Source organism: Canis lupus, chromosome 2, assembly GCF_003254725.2.
Source record: "Canis lupus dingo isolate Sandy chromosome 2, ASM325472v2, whole genome shotgun sequence".
Taxonomy (NCBI): domain Eukaryota; kingdom Metazoa; phylum Chordata; class Mammalia; order Carnivora; family Canidae; genus Canis; species Canis lupus.
The window spans coordinates 7,490,720-7,509,376 of record NC_064244.1 but is presented as its reverse complement, the minus strand read 5'-3'; the positions used below and the strand labels follow the sequence as shown (position 1 = coordinate 7,509,376).

General features: G+C 40.9%; 1 protein-coding gene across 13 annotated transcripts in view; it reads left to right on the top strand.

Moving 5' to 3' along the window:
* KIAA1217 (KIAA1217 ortholog) overlaps positions 1-18,657 on the top strand; it is a 432,659-nt gene that overhangs the window by 323,955 nt on the left and 90,047 nt on the right. For 12 of the 13 annotated variants that reach the window (XM_049099758.1, XM_049099757.1, XM_025463930.3 and 9 more), the window contains 2 exons: positions 13,394-13,592; positions 17,575-17,668. In XM_049099758.1, the coding sequence (XP_048955715.1) occupies positions 13,394-13,592; positions 17,575-17,668 (293 nt within the window). Of the gene's footprint in view, positions 1-13,393; positions 13,593-16,643; positions 16,969-17,574; positions 17,669-18,657 lie in introns of those variants that run through there. The other variant, XM_025463939.3, reaches the window with a different exon arrangement.

Genomic DNA, 18,657 nt, shown 5'->3' with positions numbered 1-18,657 from the left:
GTTTTTGGGTCATAAGGAGAAACAGCAATTCTGGGTTGTTGTTTTTTTTTTTTTTTAAGAGCTCCAAATGAAGGCCAGTGAGATATGAATTCCCCCAAACTGCCCACACGCTTTTTCTCATCACTTTCTGGAAAAGAATTCTGAGCCTCCCCCTCAGGCACCTAAGAAGAAGCTGAGAAAAAACAGTCCAGAAGAGGAACAGCTGCTCTGCCCAGTGCATGCCTCACCCTCCTCGTTAGCCACACGCCCTGCATTGCCTTCTCTAACAGACCTGGGGAGCAGAAAGGCAAGGAGTAACATTTGAGTGTTCCTGAATATCCCTCAATGGCTGCCTGTGGCCAGAGGGTCACCTTTTGACTGAGACAGCTCCCTCTTTTGGGCCTGGTGACGAGTGGATGCACCCCTAGGCCTCAGGGTGGCAATGACCAGTCATTTACTGATTGACTGATGACTGATGGCTATTTTTCCTCAAAAATATTTCCCAGAGGTACTAGAGAGTGGATGAGTTCCACAAGAGTCACAGACCCACAGGGACTAGCAATACTGGGGATGGGAGCCCCTGTGGAAGCCTGGACCTAGGAGAAGGCCAAGGGGTACAGCTGGGCACTGGGAGACAGGAAGGGAAAAGACATGGAAGAAATGCCACCAGAAGACAAGGCTCTTGGGGGTCCCAGCATCCACATTTACTATTTTTTAAACATGAGTTTCAAATAGTAGGAGTCTGCCCTATGGAATAGGATCTTAGAGATTGGGTCTACAGGCATCTGTTTATAACATTTTTCATCAAAGAATGGTTTTTATTTTATTGCCATTAGCATATCAAAGTATAAAGAAGCAGCTCTGCTCCCACTTACCTAGAAAGTTCCCTCTGGGAATTCCTTGGTGATCCTGGAGTTTGCCTACAAGGGGACAGAAGAGGCTCATCTCACCCACATCTTACAATGTCTTTCTCCCCCAGCTTGAGGACCAAATAGGTTGTTACCTTTTCAAGCAGAATAATATTCACAGAATAGTAGAAAATAAAAGAAATTCTGAATAGTAAAATTAATACTACATATTGGTGGGGTGTTTTTCTTTTTTAAGATTGTATTTATTTATTCATGAGAGACATGCAGAGAAAGGCAGAGACACAGGCAGAGGGAGAAGCAGGCTCCCTGCGGGGAACCTGATGTGGGACTCGATCCCAGGACCCTGGGATCAGACCCTGAGCCAAACAAAGGCAGACACTCAACCGCTGAGCTGCCTAGGTGCCCCTCGGTGGGTTTTTTAAATCTATATGTAAATAACATAAAAACTAGAATGTCATACTGAAAACTTTTCTAAAGACATATTTATTCATCCATAATAATTATTATTATGTAAAATCCTAATAAAGTATCAGAAAAGAAAATAAATTTCAGATTAACTCAGAGGGTTTCTTACTAACATCCATGATCTCTGTGCCTATGATTGAAGAAAATGCAGGATGTATAAGTCTCCTAGTGGGATGGTTATAGGCTTTTCTCTGAATTATAGCTAGAGTCTTTCTGGTACTTTGAAAACATACATTGGAAACTGTAAAAGTTGCATTTCTCATATCCCTGGAAGGTCAATTAATTTTTTTCTGAGACCATGATTATTATACTTTTACACTTTTGTTCTTATCGTTAAGAAAATCTAGTTCTTCCTTTTGTGGCCTTTACCCTTTGCTTTGTACTATAGAATTTTTATACCCAATATTTTATCACAGCTATTTGCATCTGTCTAACACCTGAGAGACAGTGTAGTACAATGGTTACGGTCATTAAGAGGGAGAGTGAGTCAAGTCACTTCTCTTGCCTCAGTGTTCCTCATCTGTGAAATGGGGATAATTACAGTAGTGACCTCATAGAGAAGATTAAAAGAGTTAATATATGGAAAGGTCAGTATCTGGCATGTGGCAAGTGCTCTGTAAGCTTCTGTCAAATTTTTTCTAAAGATTTATTTATTCATTTATTTTTTTGCAAAAGAGAGCACATGCAGGAGGGACAGAGAGAGAGGGAGAATCTCAGGCAGATTCTGCCCTGAGCTCTGAGCCCAATGTGGGGCTCAATCTCATGACTTTGGGATCATGACCTGAGTCAAAACCAAGAGTCTGATACTGACTGTGCCACCCAGGCACTCCAGTATCTGTCAAATTTTAAAAGGCAAATTATCTCTTTTTTTTTTAAGTTTTTTTTGTTTGTTTGTTGTTAGTATTCTCTATACCCAACGTGGGGCTCAAACTCGTGACCCCAAGATCAAGAGTAGCATGTGCCTCTGACTGAGACAGCCAGGTACCCCAAAAGGAAAGCTCTCGTTCAGTACAATGATTCAGTCCTCTGGCATTTATAAAGAAGCAAAATGTAAAATTCCATCTCCTTTCCTTCCCCTCCTTCTTTCCCAGAGCTAAGTACACGGTGAAGCTGAGGGATGTGACTGCCACGCAACTTTTGGTGCTTCTACTGGTGTATTCATAAATAGCATGTATGTGTCATAAAACGTAACATCAATGGGAACATACTGCGTGTATCCTTTATAACATCCTGTGTCCATTCTCACATTATGGTTTTGAGATTGATCCATGTTGATAGAGTTGGTTGTAGTTCATTCATTGTAAGTGCTGTTTACTGTTCTATCATATGAATAAACCACCAAGAACAAATTGGTGGGAATGGTGTTGCAGTGAATATCCTAGAACAAGGGCTCACATCTGAGACTTTAATCTGTGTTGGATAATTTAAAGAAATAGCTGGGGGATGGGTTGCGCATCTTCAGCTCTCCCGGGTGTTCCACCAGCAATGAGTAACAGACTGTGGTTTCTGTGAGCTGGCCAATACTTCAGGTTATTGGGTTTATGGACTTTTTGTCTCTCCGTTGGGTATGATATGGTATGCCATGGTTTCCATTTTTATTTCCATAATTAAGAGTGAGGTTGGGCACCCTTATGGTTATTGGCTGCTGGTGCTTCTTCCTCTGTGACTTGCCTTTTTATGTCCATCTTTGGATATCTATTATTGCCATTTTCTATTCTCTTATTGATTTATAAGATTCCTTAGTTATTCTGAATACCGATCATTGGTAGAGCATGTGAGTTGTAAATGACTTCTCTCAGACTGTGGTTTGTCTTCTTGGTTGATAATGTCTTTTATAATAAAAATATTCATTTTAATGTAGTGTCATTAAGCAGTATTTTTCTTCTATGACTTTTGGTTTTTATTTCTTTTAAAAGTCCCTATACTGCTTTGCCAGGAGATGGTACCATGTTTTGGTATGTTTTTCAAATTTCCTAGCTTTTAACTTCTCACAGATCTTTAGACCATCAGGAATTTATTTTTACTTATGGTGTAAAGAAAGGGTTTTTGTTTGTTTTGTTTTGTTTTTTACTTTTTCTATTTGGAGAACCAGTTTTCCTGATACCACTTATTAAACAATAGTTTCTCCACTGATTTGTACCCTCCCTTCTGTCAAATGTCAAGCTTTCATAAAACCTGTGTCTTTTTCTAGGCTCTTTGTTCTATCCTGGTGCCAAAACAACATTTTTTTTTTCAAAACAACATTTTTAATAGTGTTAATAGTTGGTAGAGCAAGGACTCCTTCTTACTGTTGCTCTTTGGAATTGCCAGAGTATTGCTATACATATTTTTATTAAACTACATTTTCTATTTTTTTCTAATATTTAAGGTTGCTGTTGACTCTAGATACTGATCTTATATCATTCAGTCATATTGAATCCTTATTAGTTCTAACGTGTCTCCAGGTTTCCATGGACTCTCTGTTACATCACCTAAAATAATCACAGTTCTGATTATCCCTTCTAATCCATATGCCTTTTATTTCTTGTTCGTGTATTAACTGTGCTAGCGAGACTGACTTCAGACGCAGCAATAGTAAAAAAAAAAAATCTGAGTTTAAAGATTTTATTTTTAAGTCATCTCTACACCCAACGTGAGGCTCAAACTTACAGCTTGAGATCAAGAGTTGAATACTCTGTCAACTGAGCCAGCCAGGCGCCCCTAAAAGATCTTAGTTTAAAGAGAATGCTTCTCATGTTTCATCATGAAGCATTACCTTTCTTTGAGGTTTTTTGGTTGGATACCTTCACCAAGTTAAGAAAGTTCTCTTTAATTCTCAAATTTTTAAATTTATGCATGCATTTTGGATTTTCCTTCACATTTTTGTGACACTATCAAGATTATCGAATAGTTTCTCTTTGCTTACTTCTTTTCTTTATTTTCAGAGAGCACAGACAGAGGGAGGGGCAGAGGGAGAGAGAGAATCTCAAGCAGATCCTGTGCTCAGCACAGAGCATGACTCAGGGCTTGATCTCACGACCCTGAGATCATGACCTGAACTGAAATCAAGAGTTGGACTCTTAACTGACTGAACCACCCAGGCATCCCTTTCCTTATTTCTTAATGCATGCTGTGTTAAGACTAGACTATCCAGTGTTAAACCATCCTTATATTCCTGAGATAAATTCTTCTTGGTCATGATTTTTTTCACACATTGCTAGGCTTGTTTTGCTAGTATTTTATTTAAGGACTTGCATTTAAAGTTGAAGTTTTTCCTCTTACTAGTTTCCTGTGATTCAGATTAATACTAGCAGAACACACATAAAGATGTATTTTATTTATTTATTTATCTATTTACTTATTTATTTATTTAAAGATTTTATTTATTTATTCATGAGAGACACACAGAGAGAGGCAAAGACAGAAGCAGATTCCCTGCAGGGAGCCTGATGGTGGGACTCAATCCCAGGACCCCAGGATCATGACCTGAGTTGAAGGCAAATGCTCAACTACTGAGCCACCCAGGTGCCCCGGACATTTGCAATGTTTAAATTAGCTGACTGCTCACCTTAAGTGTAAGAGATAATCCAGTTCCGGTTTATTGTGCGCATACTCGATTGTGTTTCTCACAGAATTTTCATACATTTTCTGCCTCAATTGCTGAATGACATTTAAGATTAGATTATTGACTCCATTGACTTTGCTACAAGGTCTGTAGTGACTTTGCATTATAGCTTCTTCATAAACAAGTTTCTTTGTTTTTTTTCTTTCTTTAAAAATTTTTTGGGATCGCTGGATGGCTCAGCAGTTGGGCATCTGCCTTCGGCCCAGGGTCCTGGGGTCCCTGGATAGTGTCCCACATCGAGCTCCCTGTGTGGAGCCTACTTCTTGCTCTGCCTGTGTCTCTGCCTCTCTCTGTGTCTCTCATGAATAAATAAATAAAATCTTTTAAAAAAATTTTTTAAAATTTATTTGTTCATGAGAAACACAGAGAGAGAGGCAGAGACATAGGCAGAGGGTGAAGCAGGCTCCTCATGGGGAGCCTGAGGTGGGACTTGATCCAAGAACCCCGGGATCATGCCCTGAGCCAAAGGCAGATGCTCAGCCACTGAGCCACCCAGGTGTCCCTACAGACAAGTTTCTAACAAAGTTAGAAAATTTTCCCAGTAAGATACACTGGGAATGAATAGGGCCCCAGTACTAAAGATCAGCGTCTGATGCATTCATGACTTGAACACAATTTGCATTCCAGAAGTCATCCACAGATTCTTCAAGGCATTTTTTTAGAGAAATGCCTTGGGATGCTCACTCCAATGGTATTATCATATCCCTTGAGTCCCAACTGTACCAATTTGTCTGGAACAAAACAGAGCTAAGAGGCTGAGCACTAATGGTGCCATTACTAAGACTTTGTGTCAAAAATGAGTGCCCCCGAGCAGGATCTCTGTCTAGGACTGTTGTCTGTCAGGTTGTTGAGGGGACAAGACCATATCATATTCAACTTCTAACAAACTTATTGCTTTAACATGTTCTTCCACAATGCTACCACAGATGGCTCCACAATTATGAGCCTTTAAAGCACATTCTACGTCAGAGTTTGGCACAAAACTGCTATTTATTTTCCTGGAAATATTTAGCCTTTCATGAAGATTCTCTGTTAGGGAGCTCTCTGAGAGTCTCCATAATCCCTCAGTTATAACTACTAGAAGATAAATTAGATAAAAGACTTAACAAAGTCTCATGTTGCCTTTAAATATCAAGTATCTGAATGGAATAGAAAAAGGTTTGATTGATATGATCATTTTCATATACCAATGCAAAGATTTGGCATTTACTCAAAACAAAGATACTGAAATCTGAGAGTCCAGTTATTCCAAAAATAAAGAGCATCTAGACTTTCTTTTAAAGAATAAATTTTCTGTTATCATCTTCGTCCCCACAAGGCCAATGTCACCATCCAGCTTTGTCACCTACTTGAAAAGCTACTCCATAGGAAGGGATATAGCAGCATGGGTCTTCTCTGGGACGGAAAAAGTTACTGACATCTGAGGGCATGCTAGAGCTTTCCAAGGAACACACGCAGACTTGTCTTGAAATCGCTGCTGTGTCTGAAACGGAATGTCAGCTGGTGTTAAGTATGAATTGCTAACTTCTAAAAAACAGTGTCGATTGTGAAAACTTTGGAAGGGTTAGAACACAAGGGGTGATGAGCAGGTTACCATTGTACGTCCCATTCCTGGTATAAGACCTGATCTTACACCATAGGGGCTTATGTAGTGAATGGATGAAGGCTTCCCTACGGGCGCCACCTCAACCCCTTTAAGGGTACTCCAGTATGTTAACTATACTGGACTATTTTTTGTTTATGTTAAATACCAATGTCTTTCCCATTTCAGATGCCGATTTACCTTCTTCCAACTACACTGGAAGTTTTTATAGGAGGAGTCTCCTGTGGCCCATCTCTTTTGGCTTAAAAAAATTACTCAGTTTACTGAGTAGAATCCCTAATTGGCCAGTCTCTTTAGATCAGTGGGGGTTATCTTTTCAAATGGTCAAATCAAAGCATACTTCTTTTAGGAAATGGAGAATAGAATGTACAGAAAATCTTAGAGAATGTTATCAAACATGAACTTACCACCCTAAGACAACCACTCTTGTCATTTTGGTGTACAGTTATCAGATAGATAGATTTATCATGAGCCTGATAGAACCAAGGTTCAGTCCCTATAAGCAAATAATTAACTTTCAAACTGAATTTTATGTTTCTAATTTTGTACTGTGGTTCCTAAAGCAGTCCCTCAAAACTGTATAATCTTTAGAAGATATAAAACCTGGATTCATCACTGCCATCAAGGTGATTAATAGACTTTTGCAAATGTAGTTGCTTTCTGTTTTATAGTATGCTTTATCACTTAACAAACATAGTTTTTCTCTTATTCTTCTAGAATTCTTTTTAATAACAGCAGAGTGTTCAATGAATAGATTTATTAAGTGATTTATTAAATGAATCCCCTAATGTTGGAATTCCCCCATATTATTCTTATAGGTAATGCATTATTGAGCATCCTGATAATTATATCTTTGTGCATAAATATATAGAAATGGAATTACTGGCTCAAACCATATTTATAATTTGGGGGGCTTATAACGTATATAAATAAATAGCACTTTAGAGAAATGGTGTCCGTTTACTTTCCCAACAGTGGTTTGTGAGAAAATTCATTTTCCTGACCCTTGTCAACACTGTTTATTGTATTATAAAAACCTTTCCCAACTTTACAAGTATAAAAAAGCTATTTTCATATTTATGTTTTTCTTATTAAAAATAAAAACTATGCTTGCAATTTCAGTAAAACATCATATAAGCACATAAGTAAGAAAATTAATTCCTCAATTCTTAGTGGAAAAGTGATGGAGAAGCGACTGGGGGAAATGGCTTAGAGATGGTAGTGTGCCTGCAAGCAAACTGGTAGGAAGATCACCCAAGGTCGTGGCACAGCATGCAACATAAATATGATGCTAAGTTCACAAAACGATAAGATTTCCAGTATAACTGTAGTACCATGGGAATGTGGCATGGTTTGAGATAGGAAGGCAGGAATAGGAGCCTGAGGGCTGTACTAGTCCATTTGCTAGAACAAATCACCATAGACTGAATATCTTTTTTTTTTTTTTTTAAGATTTATTTATTTTAGAGAGAGAGCAGGGGCAGGGGGAGAAGTGGAAGGAGAGGGAGAAACAGACTCCCTGCTGAGTACAGAGCCAGACATGGGACTTGAGATCATGATCTGAGCTGAAATTAAGAGCTGGACACTTAACTGACTGAGCCATCTAGGCACCCCACCGCAGACTGAGTATCTTTTTTTTTTTTTTAATTATTTATTTATGATAGTCACACAGAGAGAGACAGAGAGAGAGGCAGAGACACAGGCAGAGGGAGAAGCAGGCTCCATGCACCGGGAGCCCGATGTGGGATTCGATCCGGGTCCCCAGGATCGCGCCCTAGGCCAAAGGCAGGGGCCAAACTGCTGCGCCACCCAGGGATGGATCCTGCTTCCCCGCCCCCCCCCTCCCCCCGTTTATGTCTCTGCCTCTCAATCTGTGTTTCTCATGAATAAATAAATAAATGATCTTTAAAAAAAAAAAGAATTGTGGGGGAGGGGCACAAACGTTCTGTCCAAGCAAGGCGATGGCGTGAAAATCCTTGCATACCATATCAAAATAAAAAATATTTGAGATGTCCCATGTTCTGGACTGATTTTTTTAAATATTTTTTAAAAAGATTTTATGTATTTATTCATGAGAGACACAGAGAGAGGCAGAGACACAGGCAGAGGGACAAGCAGGCTCCCCACAGGGAGCCCCGTGTGGGACTCAATCCCAAGACCCAAGATCACGACCTGAGCCAAAGGCAGACGCTCAACCACTGAGCCACTCAGGTGCCCCTAGAACTGATTCTGAGATTGAAAAGATCCTGAGGATGTTTAGTACAAGCATGACCTGCTGAGTGTACTTTGCTTTTTATAAAATGTGGCCAGGACTTCTTGGTGAAAAATCCACATTGCCCCCGCAGGACCATTGAGGGGAAAGAACTCTTGAATATTCTGGCGTCTTAGAATGGCTCCAAGTGTCGTGAGGTTCATTTCAACACTCTGCTGCTTCCAGAGCCCTGTGCCTTCCCCCGCTCCTCTCAGCATGTGGACTGTTTCTAACCACATGTCTGCATTTAAGTTGACTTAAGATGGGAATCTTTTTTCTGAGCTGCCCCCCTGTCATGCTTCAGCATTGTCAAGCAGATGGTCAGGCGAAAAGTGTGAGGACAGCTAAGATCGTCCAGAGAGGAATGGTGGAGGAGATGGATGTGGCTCAGTGCAGGATTTCAGAGGCCCTAGGCTTCAAGGGAGAAAACCTCGGGTCTGTGGATGAACATAATGGGATATATAGGCTAGTTAGCTGTTTACTAGCTTTTACTTCAGGCAAGTTACTTGGACCTTCTGAGCCTCGCTTTCCCTGTCTGTGAAATGGGGCTTCTAATACTGACCTGCCCCGAGAGGCAGGGCTGATTAAGTGAAATCCGTGCATACCATTTCTGACACATAGCAGATGTCCCATAAATGCATTTCCCTGTCCTCTTCTCTTCTTCATAAAAAGGGAGTTTATGGTCCAAAGTCCTTCAGACTTTCCCAGTAATCTGGAGCAGACGACGCAGCTCAGAGCTAGGAAGGTATGCCAGAGCGTACTGAACCTCATCACTGTGCCAATAAACAGCCATGATAGATTAAGAGATTTCCTTCTGAGTTTAAGCATTTCTAAATACCTCTCCTGAATTGAGAAAGCAAACTGAATCAAGTGTAAAAAGACTATTCTCCTCTGTTTGTAAAGGCATCTTTCCCGTCTTCTCCGGATTTTCACGATCTATAACTGGACTGTGTACCCAGCTGGCAGCTGCGCCAGCCAGACCCTGAGGTAACCGTAATTTGGGCCCAATTTTTTTTTTTTTCACTCAGAGCCTACAAATTCTATTTCAAGCACATACACGTACAGAATGCAGATGTGGGAATGAAAACCAGGCCCTTTGGGTGAATGAGGCTGTGATATTTGACTGGAGTGAGGCCATAAGTGGCCCATTGGCAGGGGCCTCGCCCAGGCATGGTTGGGGCCCAGGCCGCAAGAGTGGTTTTGGCCTTTTGCTGTGGCGTTACTGATCACATGGGACAGTCCTCACGTCTCCCGTTTGGGGCGAAAAATTGCAAGATCTGTGATGAGACAGACTTGAAAGGATTCTTCTGAACCCTGAGGAATGTGTAACAGCATGGATATTTGGAAAAACTAGCTCCCTGAAGAAGCTGAGAGGGGAAATTCAGCTGCTTATGCTCAATGTGAAAGGACTACTCCAATCAAGGAAACAGCACTTCAGAAAGTAATTCCAATGTGTATACAAATCGAGAATAAGGTTATGAGGCTGTTTCATGTAGCAAAAGCTCTTGTAGCTTAGATAGACCCCCAAATGAACACTGCTATTGGATGACTGATAAATCATTCACTGTTTCATTATTCAACAAACATTTATTGAAAACCTGCTACGTAATAGGTAGTATCTACGGGTCCTAAGGGTACCATAGTGAACGACAACAGCAAAAACATTAAAAAGAATCCCTGACCTCCTGAAACTTACAGTCTAGAAGGAAAAAATGATGATAAACAATAGCAAGAGTTAAAATATGAATTATATGTGGAAAATGCTGAGGAATAGAAATGGAACAAGGGTGGGGTATGAAGTATTAGGGAGAATGGGTGCTGAAATGTTGACAGGGTGGTGAGAGAAGGCCTTGCTGAGAAGCCAACTCTCCTAAATACCTGGTGGATGGTCTGGATGGATATAGATCTAGATCAAAAGTATAGCCCTCTGGATTTTCAAAGCTATTTCTCTATTGTCTTCTGGTTTCTGGGTTGCTGTTGAGAAAGCTCATGCCTTTCTGACTCCTGCTCCTTTGTTTGTGACTTTTCTCCCCAACTCTCTGGGAACTTGTAGGACCTTCTGTTTTCCACACCACCATCCGCCCCCGCTACCCCCTGCCAGCTGGAATGTCTCCATGACAAGCGTGAGTGTGTTGTGTGTTTCATAGACTTTTTCAATCTCTGATTTCAGATCCTTCAGTTTGGGGGGAAAGTTTTTTATAATACTTTCTGTAAAACTTTTGCTTTTCTTGATCTCCATTTTATCCCAGTTCCCGTAAGACTTGGGGGTGCTCTGAAATGACTGTTTTTCTTTAAAAAAGGAAGATTTTATTTATTTACTCATGAGAGATACAGAGAGAGGCAGAGACATAGGCAGAGGGAGAAGCAGGCTCCCTGTGGGGAGCCCGATGTGGGACTTGATCCCAGGACCGCCGGATCACTACCTGAGCCGAAGGCAGATGCTCAACTGCTGAGCCACCCAGTTGCCCCATGATTCTGGTTTTCTTATTGTTTTCCACTGTCTCCTGTCCCATAGTCTTTTTGCTCTACTTTCTGAGATTTCATCAACTTTTTCTTCCTCCTTGAAATTTTAATTCCTACTCTCACGATTCCCAGAGTGGACTCTTGCTCTCTAAATGTTCCCCTTTTCTTGGACTGTCTCATCTTTTCTGAGTTTCTTTTTTTCTGTTTATTTTGGTGTTTCATGTTAATGGTTTGTAGAAAATGTCTGTTAATCCCGGGTAATCTAAAAAAAAATCCTGGGTAATCGGCCAGTGTGTGAGGGAGGCACAGTCATACTAACCGGAAGCTTTCATATATGGGTTGGGCTGTTTCGCAATGGAGTGACCATATACAACCTGATCATTACTCTCAAAAATCTGTTGGTCTCTTCTCACAGGCCAGTCAGCTTTTCTAGAGAGGTTCCTCCAGGTTCTTGACTGCGGGTCACCCCTTTGCAAGCATTTTGTGAGGAGGCACCTCGCCCACCCTCCCCCGTGCCGTGTGAGCTAGAATCCGGCCTGATTGACTCTATCTCTTTAGTCTATTATGGATATGGGGGGTCAGTTGGCTGAGTGGGACAGAAGGAAAGCTTTGAACGGGTTGCAGCACCTTTAAAAAGAAAAGGAAGTTCGGTCAGGCCTCATGCTCAATCTGCAGTTCTCCCCTCAGAGGGATCTGGGGCTTTGCTTCCGGAGCTTTCCTAGCCCTGCATGTTTTATGTGGATTTCTCCCCTTGAAGATGTAGGTGTTGGGTGTTCTCTTGTCTGGTATTGTTTCCTTTCTCATTCCCTTAATTCTTTGACTTATGCTTTTTTATTCTTCACTCTCACTTTAACGGAATTTCAGGAGGACTTAAAGACAAATTTGTTGCATGAATTGCCTGATTGTAACCAGAAGCCATATTCTATTCTCTTTTGAGTCTCTCCTGCCAAAGGCTACTTGAGCAATCTTGGTCTGTCCTCAATAGATTCTCATAAGTGGATTCAAATTAAATGTCAGGATCTTTGATACCCTGTTTCAGTTATACATTTCTGAATAACTAGTGACCATAAACAGTGAATTAAATCAACAATTACATGTTTGCTTTGTTCTGTATTTTGGGCAGGGCTGAGAGGGGGCACCCCATTTCTGCTCCATGTGACAGCAGCTGGGGCAGGTCACCTGGATCTGGGGGTTCTCCTCCCAAGGTGGGCCACCCACATGACTGGCCAGTGGTGGTGGCTGTAGAATGGATGCTCAGTGGGGGCCGTCAGTGAGGGCTTTCATTCTTCTTCATGTGGCCTCCCCATGTGGTTCAGTTGGATTCGCAGAAGCTTGGTTCTGTGAGTCTCCAAGACCACACTTATCATGAGGACAAGGTCTAGTGTGTAAGCACTTACCAAGTCTCCATTTTGCACTTTACTTGCTAATGCTAATTGGTCAAAACAAGTCGCATGGCCAAGCCCAGAGTCAATGTGGGAAGAGACCACACCCCACAGGGGCATGAATAATTTGAGGTATGGTTCATTGGAGCCCTGAGAACTCTAAAATTCTCTGATCTTATGCCTCTGTTTTTTTTTGTTTGTTTGTTTGTTTTTTGTGTGTAACTGACTTGTTCCATTTTCTTTCTGAAGCATTGGAATGCCAGATTCTTTTCTTGTTGTAGTTTCATTTGGTATAAACATTCAATAAATATGTATTAGAGCCACAGTAATGTTGTAGCCTTAAAATGTTTCTGAATGGATTATAAAGATGTGAACTATATAGCTTACCCCTCGCTGTAATGATTATGTTGTTAGTTAATGAAAAACATGAGAGACACCATCCTACAGGGTCAAATTCCCAAGTATACCTTTCAAGGGAATAAAGTATTGTTTTTTGCTTTAGGCTACCAGAGAGTAGCTTCTTGTCCTTTTGGTTTTCAAATAGTTGAAAATTAGCCTCTTTAACATCTGCCTGGACTCCAAAGAATAAAAGTGAATGTTTGTGTGATAACCAGAAAGTGCATTCCTTGGAAATTCCAAACAAACATCTCCTATTACATGCTTCCCAAGCTTGTCCTAACCCTTACTGCCTGTGGTAAGACAGAAATGGCTAAGCTTTTGCTGCGTGTTGTGGGCATCTTGATCTGGGACTGATGACTGTGTTCATCTTGCATGCAGGGGTTCTCTATCTCCAGTATGGGGATGAAACCAAGCAGCTCAGGATGCCGAATGAAATCACAAGTGCAGACACAATCCGTGCTCTCTTCGTAAGTGCCTTTCCGCAGCAGCTCACCATGAAGATGCTAGAATCGCCCAGTGTCGCCATTTACATCAAAGATGAAAGCAGAAATGTCTATTATGAACTAAACGATGTAAGGTAGGTTGTTACGTTGTGTGTGTGTGTGTGTGTGTGTGTGTGTGTGTCCACCATACTGCAGTTAGCATTGCTACAGCTTTACTGAGTCCTAATCTTTCTGTGTCCCCATGAAGGCTACTATTACCCTAACTAGTAGGTTCACCTTACCCAGCTGTGAATTCACTATCTGTTTTCTATAATCCATTTATAAGGTCTGGTTTACAAAGATGAGGACAGACTTCTCCCGCCTAGATCTTGGCCTATTACCTCTGAAAAGAATATAAGAAACAGTCTAGTCCCCTGTTTATCTAAAAGTTAGGGAAAGTGAGGCCCAGAAGGTGCTAGAAAGACTTGATCAATAGCATAAGGCCATGCTTGTGACTGGAACTTCCCTGGCTCTTTCTCAAGTGTTTTTCCCCCACAGAGACTATGAACATTTTAGGCAATGATCCCATTGGGCCATTATTTACACCAGCAGGTTAGAGCAGAAGCAGCAGACCCTATGCTATTGTCCACAAGAAAAGAGGCTTAGAAGCATTCTCTATCTCCATGTTTTTCGTAAATAGTTGGCCTTACCAAAGGATCTTACTTTTTAGGTGGGCTTTCTTCAGGGCCCCGAGGAGGATGTGTCCTCAAATGAGGCTCAGTGTACTCATGCTATTGAAGGGGGCACAGAAATAAAAGCATCCATATCTACTGTGGTGGTGGTATGTCCAGAGAGAAAGGGACCCATCTGATCTCTCCCAGCCAAAGAGCCTGACAAATTAGAACTTAAATTAGCACAAACAAGGAGTCACTAGTAAAGCCCTAGACATTTTAGAACTTAAAAAATTATTTAGTAACTAATTCAGCCCTTCTATTTTATGGGACCAGAAGCTCAGATGCATAAAATTAAGAGACTTATTCAAGATCACACAGCCAATTCATTTTCAGGCATGGCCCTAGACCTGATTGTCCACATGATTTGTGAAGGTTTTTTATTCCCTCAGAATATTCCCTGCTCAATTGATCGTCCACAATGTGGATTTTTGGGTTCCTGCCCCATGGGGAGAGCAGGATGCCCTGTTTCTCCATCATGAAATTAATAGAAACCACCTTTTAAAAATATGCCTCTAGTGCATAACAAATGTAAACTGATAAATATCTAATGATGATTGCAAATGACATATTTAGGCGTGTGCCAAGGTGTGTATGAGTCATTTAAGGCTTTCAAAGTTTGATGCATGCCCTAAGGTATAGTGCTACATCTATTGCACAACCTTGCTACCTTTAAAAGATGTGTTTAAATATTCATGAGTATCAGAAAATTCATGTTCGTTTTTTGAAATAAATTATTAATCAGCCTGTCACTAAAAAAAATCGAATTTATAGAGCGTAAACATAAATATGAAGTAATCATATTGTATCTAAGGAGCATGTTTGTGGTCATATAATCCCAAGTAGTGTTTTTATAGCAATGTTCTTGAATTGCCATGTTTTGCAGTTAGAGGACTGGAGAGAAATGGCAATACTAAATCTGTACGAAAAGACATAAAGCCACTTTTGACTATGGAGCTCAAGCCTGATGAAGTTATTTGGAACAGTTGTACCCCACTGTCCTGCAGCCCCTGCAAGCATTTTTATTTTTATTTAAAAAAATTTTTTTTTCATGCAAGCATTTTTAAATTGCAATGAGTCATGATTTTCTAGGTCCTTTCCCAAACCTCAAAGTGTTCCTGCTAGGGCTCCCTTTACACATTCTTCTGGAGTGTCGTGAGGAAGTCGAGGAGGGAGAAAGAAATGAGAGGGAAGACAAAGAAGAAACAGTCCCCTCAACTTTCAAATTGAGATGATTCTCCTTGATGCAAAATCAGTTGATAAAATAGATGAAGAGTGCTTGAGAGAAGAAGAGATCCTTTCTTTAAACATTAACAATTTTCATTTAATATGTTTACATTTGTGAAAGTGATTCTTTAAAAATCTCATTTCAAATGTTTGATGGGGAAGTTACTGAATTATAAGTTTATCTATAATTTTACTTTTCAGTGTTTTGATTTACCTATAAAAATGGACCTAAATATTTTTTTTAAGATTATTTATTTATTCATGAGAGACACACAGAGAGAGGCAGAGAGAGAAGCAGGCTCCATGCAGGGAGCCCGATGTGGGACTCGATCCCGGGACTCCAGGATTACACCCTGGGCCGAAGGCAGGCTCTAAACTGCTGAGCCACCCAGGGATCTTGGACCTAAAAGTATTTAAGTGGATAAAGCGTTTTTATTTGGTGATGAATATGTTTATGCTAGATGATCCTATGTCTGAATTTTCCAAAGGATTATTCTCTCTCTTTGCTTATATGCATAAAATGTCTCAATTATATTTTATTTGAATGGTACGATAAATTCTCACCATCAACACTATATACATTCTCCCTCTCCCCCTGCAAAATATACCATGTCGATCACCACTGAGGACAATGGCTTTAATTTTTGGAGCCCAGAGGTAGATTTCCTTTCACATCCAGTGTTTTTGAAGTGCGAGTGTATTTGTTAAGCATTTAACTATTTCACCACTGTGTTTCCTTAGGGAAGTGCTATAGAGCATTTAGGTTGAAGTTCCGTGTTGTAAATGTTGCCATGGTAAACGCAATCTGGGCCTTTACTGTTGGTTCATCTTGGATGAGCATGTTTCTAAATTAATCATAAACCAACCTCATGTATTTTAAATACCTTTAGAATCACACAAAGTTTTTTTCATGGCTCAGCTGAGGTTTTCAGCTTTCATATTGTCACGTGGGGGTGGGGTTTCCCTTCAGTGGATCCCCGTGTCCCCCCACCTTCTGTGAGCTCTTGCCTTCATAGTAACCTAACCAGGGCTGCATGCTCCCCCTTCCGCCAGCTTGTAATGAGCTCCTTGAAGTCTGGAGAAACCCTGCAAGCTTGGGCTAGTCATTGCTTCAAAGCAATTACTGACAGATATTTAAAGGAGGAAGGCAAGACTAGTCCCAAGAATCCTCCACTTCATTTAAAACAAAGCATAACCCAGGAATCCCAGAGATTGCGATCAGCCCACAGAACGTGTGGCTGCACCTGGGAGGAAGGAATGCCTCTTTGTGCACACATTCCCCAGAGCTCAGCTCGCCGGCCCTGGAGGGACACAGCGTAGATGGCGTAGATGGCGCTGCAAGTGCCCCAGGTGGCCCTTCTGCGATGAGAGCTGAATGTGGGCGGAGGAGGACTTCGTAGACATTCCTATGCATTTAAATAATTTTAAGGTAGGCTCCAAGCAAGATGTGGGACTTCTGTCCTGTGCCGCAGTGTGATGGACTCCGGCGCTCTACATGCTGGACTCAGAAGGAGAAACAGAAGAGCAGAAGGTTCTAGCTGCTGCTCTTCCTTCTGAACACCCTACACATCCAGTAAGTTAGCTTGTGTGTACACAAGTATTTTTAATAGCCACTACGGGAGGAAAAGAAAGGCATTACAAAGATACCAGTAGTTTTGATCTTTGTGGTATTTTTTTTCCTGGACCGCAAATACATTCTCTGTTCCTTGCCGAAAGCGTTTGAAGGAAAAACCATTTTCCTTTGTGTGCATTCATAAGATAAGCAGAAAACCAGGTGTTTGGGCAAAGTAAACTATTAAATATTTAAATATTAACCAAATCCTTTTGAACCTATTGTAAATATTGGAGCTTTACAGTCCCTAAAAGTGTTAGCTTTCCTTGCTTAAATCTGGAAAGGGAGTCCACGTTCACCTGTATTTGTGGCTGGAGGATCACAGGGAAAACAAGTATTTTTTCCAGAGGAGCAAAGACAGGAAAGAAAAGCTGAAGTCACTTTTCTCCTCTTCCTTATTTATTTTTGCCGATTTTATGTTGAAAGAACTTTTTGTCCAGTTGACAGTAGACGGCAGTTGGATTGTCTATTCACGTCTTTTACCTGATCCTGCAGAGATCAGGCAAAGGGAATGGCCAAAGTAAGGCTCCTTTCATCTGCCATAGTCATTGATGTGTTTGATTCCAGGAACATTCAGGACAGATCGCTCCTCAAAGTGTACAACAAGGACCCTGCACATGCATTCAACCACACGCCGAAAACTGTGAACGGAGACATGAGGGTAAGTGTTTCTGTTCCATTTCTAATTTTATTTGATGGGTCAGACCATCCTTTTTTCTGGCACGGTCTTCAGATGCTATGACACCTCAACACCGGGTTTCAGGGCTTCTCACTGCTCATCTTGTCTGATGATTCATGATTTGTTCTTGGTAAAGAAATCAGGTTTCCCAGACATTTGGGGCAAAGGGACTGAAATAGAGCCTGATGCATCCTCATTTATCTGTAAGCATGGAGTTTAGTTGTGTCCTCACTCCAAGGGGATCCTGAAAATCTTTGTCTAAAAGCTTTCTTTGTCCATGTACATTAATTTTACTCAGAGGATCTCTTGCTATTTTTCCTCCAATTAAAACAAAATTAGCACACAAACAACAACAAACCCCTGTAAAATTCCATGTAGAACCTATTAATATTCTTATATCAGCTATTCCAAGCAAGCCTTAGCATTCTAAATAAATTATTCACCTTCTAATTCAGGACTGTTTGCTGCTGTACTGTATTAAATATTATCCGACCTTATCTGAATCACGTTCAAGGCATAGTCCAAAAATCTGCATGATTTGGGAGCTGAAATTCTCTAGATTTAGATCATCTCAGAAGATTATCCAAACGTTCAAAGCACACAGGGATGTTTTGAAGAGAAAAGAACAGGGAAACAGAAAAAGACAGATTTTAAAATCATATTAATGCAGGTTTGCTAAAAAGGGATGGAGTTTCTAACAATAGAGCCACATTGCCCTCCAGCTGTACCTCCTCCCCACCACACACACAAATTTAGAAGTTGCTGCACCATTTTCTACCATCTTTTCTGAGGCTTAGCACTCTGCTGCATGCTGGAGTTTAACTGGGAAAAAAAAGTAAATGAATATGTTTTCTTGCCAAAGAAGCCCAAGGCACTGCCTGTCCTAGTGCTGTGGTAGGTAGCATTCCCAAGGTGAGGCTGTCTCTGCTTCTCGACGGGATGTATCAGTTTGCTATTGCTGCTATAACAAA